Source organism: Homarus americanus, unplaced genomic scaffold (genome assembly GCF_018991925.1).
Source record: "Homarus americanus isolate GMGI-L3 unplaced genomic scaffold, GMGI_Hamer_2.0 scaffold8022, whole genome shotgun sequence".
Lineage (NCBI taxonomy): Eukaryota > Metazoa > Arthropoda > Malacostraca > Decapoda > Nephropidae > Homarus > Homarus americanus.
Genome location: NW_024726624.1, coordinates 1 through 11264, shown reverse-complemented (window position 1 = coordinate 11264; position 11264 = coordinate 1). Strand labels below are relative to the sequence as shown.

At 41.0% G+C, this 11264-nt stretch overlaps 1 protein-coding gene across 1 annotated transcript; it reads right to left on the bottom strand.

Annotated features, from left to right (window-relative positions):
• Positions 1-3849: 3849 nt before the first annotated feature.
• Positions 3850-9592, bottom strand: LOC121865672 (serine protease filzig-like). The gene is made up of 6 exons (XM_042365197.1): positions 9485-9592; positions 7207-7501; positions 6616-6802; positions 6185-6450; positions 5394-5548; positions 3850-5210 (listed from the first exon to the last, which is right to left on the bottom strand). The coding sequence occupies exons 1-6, from the start codon at positions 9590-9592 to the stop codon at positions 5052-5054; spliced, it is 1170 nt and encodes a 389-aa protein (XP_042221131.1). The 3' UTR covers positions 3850-5051.
• Between the last annotated feature and the right edge of the window lie 1672 nt (positions 9593-11264).

Here is an 11264-nt window from a genome sequence, read left to right as displayed (position 1 = left end):
GACGTAGTTGTGACGTTATGATCAGGGATGTGGCTTGTGTGTGACGTTGTGACGTTATGATCAGGGGTGTGGCTTTAGTTGCATAATATGACGTAGTTGTGACGTTATGATCAGGGTGTGATTGCAGTTATGACGACGTTATGGGATGTGGCTTTGAGTTGCAGTAATATATTTGTGACGTAGTTGTGACGTTATGATCAGGAATGTGGCTTTGAGTTGCAGTAATATATTTGTGACGTAGTTGTGACGTTATGATCAGGGGTGTGGCTTTGAGTTGCAGTAATATATTGAAGAAAAATAAATACATTAAATAAAACTTAATGGTTAATGATGGTAATGATAAATAATATTAGGTATTTGTTAAGTAAAAATGACACCTGAGTAAAATAATCCTAATATGAATAAAAATTTGGGGTATGAATAAAAACTAATAATTACGATTTTTCTTAATTATTTCTGATATGAATAAAAGTTTATGTATTTCATTGACGAAGATAATTATATTTATTTTTTTCCTTATTTTATGATTAGTGAAAAATTCTGGTTAAATAAAAACTAATATAAAATTTCTTGAATGCAATTATTTTTTGGAAAGTTTTCTCCACTTAACAAAATAATAATAATGAATAGAAAATGTAGTAATGATAATGCTTAATAAGTTAATACTACTACTAATAACAAAGTCTAGATACAATTATTGGACCAGCCATTCTCAAAAGTACACTCAGAAATCTACAGTAAATTAACAACATTATTTACAAATTTACAAATAACTAATAGCGTCTTTACTATATATATAAAACATGGTATTCAGAGGCTTAATATCAATGGATTTAAGGCGATTTTTCCTCGTAAGTTGTACAAGAAATGCTTTTAAAATGACATCAAAATAGTACAAACAGTTAAGTGTGTATCTCAAGCAGTTCAAACAGTCAGACAGTCATCTTAAAATAAGTGTATTCAAAACAGTTCAGTCATTTGAATTAGCCTTTAAGCCTGGGATTCAAGTCTAATAGTTTGGGGAGGGGGGGGGAAGGCTGGGGTCTAATAAAACTGAGAACCTATTAGAACTAGAACTGGGGGGGAACTGGGGTCTATTAGAACTGGGGCCTATTAGAACTGGGGTCTATTAGAACTAGACCCTATTAGAACTGGGGTCTATTAGAACTGGGGCCTATTAGAACTGGGTCCAATGAGTACTAAAGATCCTATTAGAACTGGGATCTATTATGCCTGGGTTAATAGCTTATAATCAACACTATTACAACCAGGCTCACTTTTCTTGTTAAATCACAACCTATGAGTGAAAAATGGAGCACCTTGTTATATAAAGACAAGGTACCAGTCATAATTAAGAGGCCATTATGTCTCCTGTAGCTAAAGTATAGACGCCTGAATATAAGTGAAAGAAGAGCTTGGAGGATGGATAGGTGTTATGGATCATGAAAAACAAATGACAATCGACTCCTATAAGCTTATAAGTTATTGAATCCTTTATACTGTTCAGGGGTTTAGCTCATGGGGTTAAGTCATCGTAATCAAGGGATCAAGTGACAGAAGAGTTGGAGAATAGATATTATGTTTCATCAATAAACAAGTGACAATCGACACCTATAAGCATAATCACCCATAAAACATCATAGGTTTTTTAATCCTAAATAAAATAAGACTTTGAAATAATTCCTTCCTATAAAATTTTTCCCCGTACTCAAAATATTATTGGAACCTTAAATTATATTCCTATAAATCGGTAATATGGTCAAACCCCTAAAATCTGACCTTTAAATCGGCATTATCATCATTACCCTAAAACCCTATCATTATTTAAAGGACAAAACCTAAAATTCTAAGTCCCGATGATACTAAACAAACACTCCTTCACAAAGTCTACGTAAGCGATAGGGCGTCCTTGAAAAATAACCCTCCTTCCCTCTCTGCTTCCTTCCTTGCTGCTCCCTGAGGTACTATGAGTTCGAGGGAGGGAGAGAGGAAGGGAGGCAGGGAGCAGAGGGAGAGAGGCAGGGTAAAGGCAGGGAGCAGAGAGGGAGAGAGGCAGGGTAAAGGCAGGGAGCAGAGAGGGAGGGAGGCAGGGTAAAGACAGGGAGCAGAGGGAGAGAGGCAGGGTAAAGGCAGGGAGCAAACAGAGGGAGACAGGGGGGGGGGATTCATCTAACAACCCTATACACAGTGCATATTTCAACCTTATTATTGCACATCAACACGATAAAATAACTCAAAACATTCCTATAACCTTCCCAATACAAACTATTTATATATATATATGTACAACTAAATTCAATATACTTTTCTTTTTATCTCTATATACAAAAACACAAATATAGTCATTATATTCTCCCCTAAAAACACAAACACAAAAACACAATTTATTTGTTTGTGTGAAGGAACTTAATGTACATATTTCTTATAGGATCTTAGTGTAGTTTGTTATGATTAGGATTTGTTATGGTTTGGGCCACCTAGTTTTAATATGGGTAGGTAGGGTAGGGTTGGGTTGGGTTAGTTGGGTTTAGGGTAGGGTATAGGGGTAGGGGGGTTGGGTTGGGTTGGGTTGGGTAGGGTAGGGTAGGGTAGGGTAGGTAGGGTAGGGGTAGGGTTTGGGTTGGGTGGGTAGGGGTAGGGTAGTAGGCAGGGGTCGGCAGGGGGCAGTAGGTAGGCAGGGGGTAGGGTAGGGTAGGTTGGGTAGGGTCAGGTAGGGTAGTAGGGTTGGGTGGGCTGGGTGGGTAGGGTTAGGGGGTCAGGAGTAGGGTAGGGTAGGGCAAGGGTAGGGGGTAGGAGGGGAGGGCAGGGTTGGGTCAGGGGGTAGGGTAGGGCAGTAGGCAGGGGTAGGGGGTGGGTAGGGTAGGGGGGGTAGGAGGGTCATAGGGTGGGTAGGGTCGGGTAGGGTAGGGTAGGGTAGGGTGGGTTTAGGGTAGGGCAGGGATGGGGTTGGCAGGGTAGGGCAGGGGTTGGGTAGGGTGGGGTGGGTAGGGGGATGGTAGGGTAGGGGGGTGGGGAGGGGGTAGGGTAGGGGGGGTGGGGGTCAGTTGGGGTTGGGTGGGGGCAGGGTTGGGGAGGGGGGGGGTTGGGTGTGGGGTTGGGGCAGGGGGCAGGGTGGGGTGGGGAGGGCAGGGGTGGGGGCAGGGGTGGGAGTCAGGGTAGGTAGGGTAGGAGGGTAGGTAGTAGGGTAGGGTAGGGTAGGGTTGGGTAGGGTAGGGTAGGGTAGGGTAGGTTCTATTACAGCCACGGGTGAAAAACCAATAATACCCTTTAATAAATGCTTACGTTTAACCCCCTCCCCTTCGTGTTTAACAATACAATTAACAAGAACAAGTAATTTTAACATCAAACTTAACATAACGAAGGAATATGACTTATGGTTATCATGTTAATAGTGATATTATTATTAACATCAGATTACAAACTTGTTAAATTGGGTTTGGATCGCGTATATGTGATTGAGATACAAATTAACAATGGAAGTAACATATTTAACATTAAAATGAATACTAAGTAATCATTTTATATGCAAGATAATTTCACAAAGATTAACAATATTTTAACATGGGAATCAACACGAGCTAACCAAGGATTTTAACAAGGTCACAACAGTTAACAAAGAGGAAATTAACATAGAAATTAACCTAACCTAACCAAGAATGTATTTTTAACAAGATCACAAAAGTTAACAAGAATAAATTTAACACATAAATTAACATGGGCTTACACAGATACACACAAATTCAACAATATTTAACATAATATGGCAGATATGCTTGATATAATTTAACCCTAAAGTGAAATAAATCAAAATTAACAATAACTTTCGTAACAATTAAATTAACGTAATTATTTATCTTTCAAATATCAATTTAATATGCAATTTAAATCTATTCGCGACACACACACACACACACACACACACACACACACACACACACACACACACACACACCTGCCACTCAAGAGGAGTATACATTTTATATCGTATGGCTTCCCTCTAAGTCATACATACATACATACATACATACATACATACATATTCCTTCCCGACTGTGAGTGTATGACTGTCAATACACACTGATGTATTAAGCTGTATGAATTGAAAGATAAAACAGATATTTGGAAAGAAATGAATGAATAAAGGAAGGAAGGAAGGAAGGAAGGAAGGAAGGAAGGAAGGAAGGAAGGAAGGAAGGAAGGAAGGAAGGAAGGAAGGAAGGAAGGAAAATTTACGTTTACTAATGAATAATTCCAATTATTTGTGAAATTGAAAAAAACCCAAACCTTTCTCTTTCTCACGTATAAAACGCTAACAAATGCTCCAGTCTTCTCTAAATGCTCCTGGGGACAATAATGCTCCATCTATATACAGTACTATAAAAAAGCAAATGACATTATGTTCTATAATCTGGTGTCTTTTAACTGTACATTATATAAACCTATAATACTATTACTGGAATTATTGACAATTATATACAGTACTATTATACTCTCCTGTACATAAATATTATAATATTTCTATAATTATTTCAACACCCCATCGAATTATATATCATGGGAGTTATATTTTCTTATTTGTATAATTGTATAGCCATGACAATCTCCTATAATTTCTCTATATAATTTCATAATGTTTTTCCAAGTTTGTTTATTTCTGTGTTAATGTGTTCAGAATATTCTATAGAGAGTGAGTCAGACATACATATAGACGTCAAATAGCTTAGTATGAATTACATTAGACATCGTTGATTATAGCCAAGAACGATAGCTATATATTTATGTCTATTACGATAATACAATGTAAGTTTATTATTATTATTATTATTCGTGGGTGGAGATCGGTTAGTCTCCATTACAAGCCAGGGTTTTTGTGTTGCCTAAACGCATGTGGCTATTTTGTAACTGATATAGACGCACTTAGGGTGATATAGCCAGTTATTGAAGCTTTTCTATATATAACATACCTATAATCTAAACACGCTTCACACAGGCAGACAATATTATACTCTAATCGTCCAAAAACATTATAAAAGTTTCTATACACACGAAGATTAGTTAATTATACCCTCTATCCATGGTTTATAGGAGGTCATGCGCATATAGACGCCAGGTAGATTAGGATAGGCACACTTAATCCCGTGAGAGACAGTGCCAGCTAGGAACCATCTGCCATCCTTCCCTTGTACTGATAGAGGACCACCGCTATCACCCTGTGGGGAAGATAAGAACTGGGGTTAGGGGTCAAAGATTATTCATAAAGAGGTCAATGTATGGGATAAAACGTGGGAGTTCTTTTAAGTTGGTTATAAAAGGTTATCCCTTCACTTACACCATACCATGCACACCTACACCACACCCTCCACCACACCCTCCTCCACACCCCTCTGCCTCACCTCACAGGAGTCCTTCTTCCCCTGCTTATACCCAGCACAGAAGAACTCCGGTTTAATATTCTTGGGATGACCCGCTTCGGAAAACCACTTCTGACATTGATTGTTCTTGATGATGGGCAGCGCCACCTCGTTTAGCTGCGTCGGAACTGGGCCACCTGTAGAAGGCCATGAAGGTGTTAATATTGGGTAAGTTATAGTGTTTTATGTCCACCTGTAGAAGGCTCTGAAGGTGTTAATATTGGGTAAGTTATAGTGTTTTATGTCCACCTGTAGAAGGCTCTGAAGGTGTTAAATATTGGGTGTTATAGTGTTTTATGTCCACCTGTAGAAGGCTCTGAAGGTGTTAATATTGGGTAAGTTATAGTGTTTTATGTCCACCTGTAGAAGGCCATGAAGGTGTTAATATTGGGTAAGTTATAGTGTTTTATGTCCACCTGCAGAAGGCCATGAAGGTGTTAAATATTGATCAAGGTAAATACAACACCTGCGTCACCTGTTTTGGCTGTGATTCTCCTCCAGAAGGCCATGAAGAAGGTAATTAAACAAAATATTAAGGTCTCTTAAATGTTATATACGACCACCACGACCTATTACAAGTCGTTTCTATATCATATTTGACTATTATTTGCTATTAGAGTCGTCCTAATGTTATATACGACCACCACGACCTATTACAAGTCGTTTCTATATCATATTTGACTATTATTTGCTATTAGAGTCGTCCTAATGTTATATACGACCACCACGACCTATTACAAGTCGTTTCTATATCCAACCTCACCATCACTCACCATAGGAAAGTCGTCCCCATCCCGTTGCATATCCAAGCTTCCCCACTATGTCCTCATCACCGTTGGGCATACAAACTGGTACAATATGTTCATCGTAATTCACAGGTTGTTCTAATTCCAATAGGGCCAAGTCGTTATCGAAGGTCTTAGCCACGTAACCCTTATGGACGATGACCCTCTTGACGTTGCGTTGGATGACTTTTTTAGGCTCGTAGTCGTCTGAGAGGTCATATTCTCCCAACACTACGATGAGAGATGCCAAGAATCTGCAGTGGATTAGGATTCTGGATTAGGTGATTTATGATGTGGGATTAACGGTGTGATTGTGGGTTTTGTGTTATTCTTGTCCTCTTAATTCATTCCTTTCATTACTCTCTTCTTCTCTCTCTCTCACTCTCTCTCTCTCTCTCTCTCTCTCTCTCTCTACTCACCCGGGCTGACAGTGGGCAGCCGTCAGGACATACCGCTTATTAAGCAGTACACCTCCGCACTTGTTCTTTGTAAATATCCCCAGCCAGGTAGATTCTTTAATTAAGGCTTGCCAGGGCCACTCAGCGAAGTCAGACCTCTCACCGTTGACGATCCTTCCCTCTCGAGCCAGGGGACGTACACCACACGCTGAGAGGGATGAGAGGGGTGGATTATTATGGAAAAGAGGGGTGTGGAATGAAGAGAAAAGAAGAGGGGGTGGAGTGAAGTGGGATGAGAGAGGGGGGGTAGGATGAAGAGTGAGAGGGATGAGAGGGGTGGATTATTATGGAAAAGAGGGGTGTGGAATGAAGAGAAAAGAAGAGGGGGTGGAATGAAGTGGGATGAGAAAGGGGTGTTAAAGAAGTGAGAGGGGGTGAGGGGGTGGAAACTAAACGCCAGGCGATGACGAATGCCCGTGGTGGCAGTCTATATGGGTTTATGGGAATGCCAGACGGTACTAAATGCTTACCCTGGCGAAGAAGATGATGACCATGATGATAATGATGATGATGACAACAATGATGATGATGATGATGATAATGATGACTTACTCGTGCGGTAGTCCCAAGCTCGGGTGGTCGTAGTCGTTCTCCTAGTGGTCGTCGGTCTCCTAGTGGTCGTCGGTCTCCTAGTGGTCCGTCTCCTAGTGGTCGTCGGTCTCCTAGTAGTCGTAGTTCTTCTAGTAATAGCTTTCCTAGTAGTTGGTGGTCTGGTGGTAGTGGTGGTAGTTGTGGTGGTTGATGGTGGTGGTGGTGGTAGTGGTGGGAACAAGATTTCTTCACCAGGAACAAAGTTAGTCAGGTTGAACAGCTGTGAATATGGTAATAAGTGTTCAATAATGTTCAAAATAACGTAAATTTAGTTGTAATCAAAGTTCAGTCAGGTTGAACAGGTGTGAACATGGTAATAAGTGTTCAATAATGTTCAAAATAACGTAAATTTAGTTGTAATCAAAGTTCAGTCAGGTTGAACAGGTGTGAATATGGTAATAAGTGTTCAATAATGTTCAAAATAACGTAAATTTAGTTGTAATCAAAGTTCAGTCAGGTTGAACAGGTGTGAACATGGTAATAAGTGTTCAATAATGTTCAAAATAACGTAAATTTAGTTGTAATCAAAGTTCAGTCAGGTTGAACAGGTGTGAACATGGTAATAAGTGTTCAATAATGTTCAAAATAACGTAAATTTAGTTGTAATCAAAGTTCAGTCAGGTTGAACAGGTGTGAATATGGTAATAAGTGTTCAATAATGTTCAAAATAACGTAAATTTAGTTGTAATCAAAGTTCAGTCAGGTTGAACAGGTGTGAACATGGTAATAAGTGTTCAATAATGTTCAAAATAACGTAAATTTAGTTGTAATCAAAGTTCAGTCAGGTTGAACAGGTGTGAACATGGTAATAAGTGTTCAATAATGTTCAAAATAACGTAAATTTAGTTGTAATCAAAGTTCAGTCAGGTTGAACAGGTGTGAATATGGTAATAAGTGTTCAATAATGTTCAAAATAACGTAAATTTAGTTGTAATCAAAGTTCAGTCAGGTTGAACAGGTGTGAACATGGTAATAAGTGTTCAATAATGTTCAAAATAACTTAAATTTAGTTGTAATCAAAGTTCAGTAGGTTGAACAGGTGTGAACATGGTAATAAGTGTTCAATAATGTTCAGTAAATTTAGTTGTAATCAAAGTTCAGTCAGGTTGAACAGGTGTGAATATGGTAATAAGTGTTCAATAATGTTCAAAATAACGTAAATTTAGTTGTAATCAAAGTTCAGTCAGGTTGAACAGGTGTGAACATGGTAATAAGTGTTCAATAATGTTCAAAATAACTTAAATTTAGTTGTAATCAAAGTTCAGTCAGGTTGAACAGGTGTGAACATGGTAATAAGTGTTCAATAATGTTCAAAATAACGTAAATTTAGTTGTAATCAAAGTTCAGTCAGGTTGAACAGGTGTGAACATGGTAATAAGTGTTCAATAATGTTCAAAATAACTTAAATTTAGTTGTAATCAAAGTTCAGTCAGGTTGAACAGGTGCTTAAATAATAAAACGTAATTAAAGTGTTCATTATAAATATTATGATAAGTTCTGTTGGAAAAGTTTATACTTATAAAGTTCCTTGAATTACTGATATAGAGAATATATAATAATGATCAATATATATATGATTAACCCTTTAGGACGATGATTTAACCCTTTGAGGACGATGATTTAACCCTTTGAGACGATGTTTATACTTTGAATTAACCCTTTGAATTGATAATTCTTGAGTTAATTTAACCCTTTGGGGCAAATGATTTTGGAGATGATTCCTAGGACGATGATTTATTAGTACAATCTAACCCTTTAAAGACTGATTAAAATTCTGACCCCCAACACCTGAGCCATTGGTGATCCAAGTCTATGGGCGGCGGAGACTAAGTGGTGGTCAAAGGTTCCTCTGGGGTGACGAGTTAATGAAATCACGATAAACTGATCTCAGGCGTATATGGCCTCGGTCAGTGGTTTGGGCGTCAGTCGTCAACTAGGTCGGGGTGCTGGTCGTGGTCATTAATCGTTGGTGTTCATGGGTTTTTGTGGTCGTTGTCCGGTTATGGTCGTTGGTTTTGTGGTCGTGGTGCGTCTGGTTATGGTCGTGGTGCGTCTGTTATTCTGGTTGTGGTCGTGGGTTTATGGTCGTGGTTTTGTGGTCGTGGTGCGTCTGGTTATGGTCGTGGGTTTGTGGTCGTGGTGCGTCTGGTTGTCGTGGGTTTTGGTCGTGCGTCTGGTTGGTGGTAATTCTTCGTCAATTGGCCGGAATATTATCATTCAGTTCGTGTATTCTGGCTACCGTGGTTCGGACTGAGAGGGGGTTGTCGATGAAGCAAGTCTCCAGTAATGTGTTGCAGGACGTCTCCGGTATAATAGCTGGCTCCATATCTATGTCTTCCTCCTGCATCCCTCTTCCTCCGTCGTTGAGTCATGAACGACTCTGGCTGAATCATCTAGTCGTCGTCCAGATGTATCATCTTGGTTGGTATTAATTAGAACCATGAAATTATTTGTTGTTGTCGTCAGAAGGCGAGTGGGTCAGCGAGATTGGTGAGGTCATAGCCAATGAGGTCGTCTGGGTCGTTTGAGGACAAGCCAGTTGATGATTTCTGTCTGAGGTCGAATCTCCATGATGGAAGAGATGGTCTGATGTAATGGATCCTGTTGAGTCGTACTGTGGTTCGTGGTGGTCGTGGTAGGCTCGTTAAATTGGCTGATTCAGATATCCTGATCCGTAGATCCAGTCTTTCAGTGGTCCTTTTGAATAGTCACTTCATACAAGTATTGGTCGTCTGGGTCGTCGCCATGCTAGTGGTCGTCTTGTGGGTCGTCGCCATGGTTCGATACTTATCTTCTTGTGATGCTTTGAAGTTTCTGTCATGGTGACGATGTCAAAGTGATGGTCGTGGCTGTGGTGGTCGTCTCTTCATGGTCGTGGACGAAACATTTCAGGTCGGGAGCAAAGAATGGACCAGGGGAGTATCGGTGATATGGAGGTGATGAGCATTAAGTTGAAGTTGGTTATGTCTCCGGAGGGCGTCAGTTCGTGCTGGGGGAGTTTGGTCGACCGAATACTGAAGAGGTCAACCCGTTATCGGTAGCAGTACGACTCAAGTAGTGGCGGAGGGATTAGAAGTGGTCGTGCTCCTCTTGTCACCAGCTATTGGGCGGACGTGGGTCTATGACGTGGGTTTAGGCTCGAAGAACATCCTCCTTCGTGAGGATTCTCTGGCGGTGGGTGACGGAGGTGTCTCAGTGCGGCGTCCAGGCAGGATCAGTCGTCGAAGATTGAGACCTGGTGAGCGCCAAGCCCTCGTTATCCGCATATCATGGGGACGTCCTCGGTGTTGTCATCCGTCGAGGTTGGACTTTCTGACCTTCACTCTGGACGACAGTGGTGGACCCCGTTCTCAGTGAGGACATCATCACCTCGTGGTATTTAGACTCAGTGGAGGAGTACTCCAGGCAGCCCGTCCTCCTCCTCCTGCTTCATCACCGACGACTCCATCTGCTTGTCTTCGTCACCTGGATCATCTCTCGTCACCTCTCACCTATCGATGCAGTGATGGCGTTGTGGCATCCGTGTGACCTCCTCCTTCACTCCTCACTGGGGTCACCGTAGAGTTCTTCCACTGATACTTGGATCCTCCTCATCAGTACCTACTCCGACTAACTTATCCTCAGAAGGACACATGCATCCCTTCTTCGCCTTCACCAACCTGTTGACCCATCCATGACCACCAAGCCCCAGGGACAACCTCTCCGTCCAGAACCCAACCTTGCAGTTGACGCATACCGCCTCCACCACTGTGGGGGTGAGAGATCCTCTGTTGTGATGATGCAACACTGATGGTCACCTCGTCGCTCCCAGTGGATACTTACTTCAGGAAGACGCTGGTTATAGTGGGAAGACCTTCAGTAGTAGTAGATAACGAAGTAGTCTGAGGGGTAGCCTCCCTCCTCTCCTTCTCTTGTGCAGTCTGAGGTAATGCCTTCTCCTCCTCCTCCTCCTCATACCTTTCTTCTCTTTTGTTTATTATCATCATCTTGTGTTTTATCCCTTTTTCAACCTCTGTTTC

Bases quoted from the DNA above. Each gene is read 5' to 3' on its own strand.
- LOC121865672 (XM_042365197.1), bottom strand. From the start codon at position 9,592: ATGCAGGAGGAAGACATAGATATGGAGCCAGCTATTATACCGGAGACG. The intron at 6,451-6,615 runs GTGAGTAGAGAG...AATCCACTGCAG, and splicing joins GCTGCCCACTGTCAGCCCGG to ATTCTTGGCATCTCTCATCG. The intron at 5,549-6,184 runs GTGAGTGATGGT...GGCCTTCTACAG, and splicing joins ATGGGGACGACTTTCCTATG to GTGGCCCAGTTCCGACGCAG.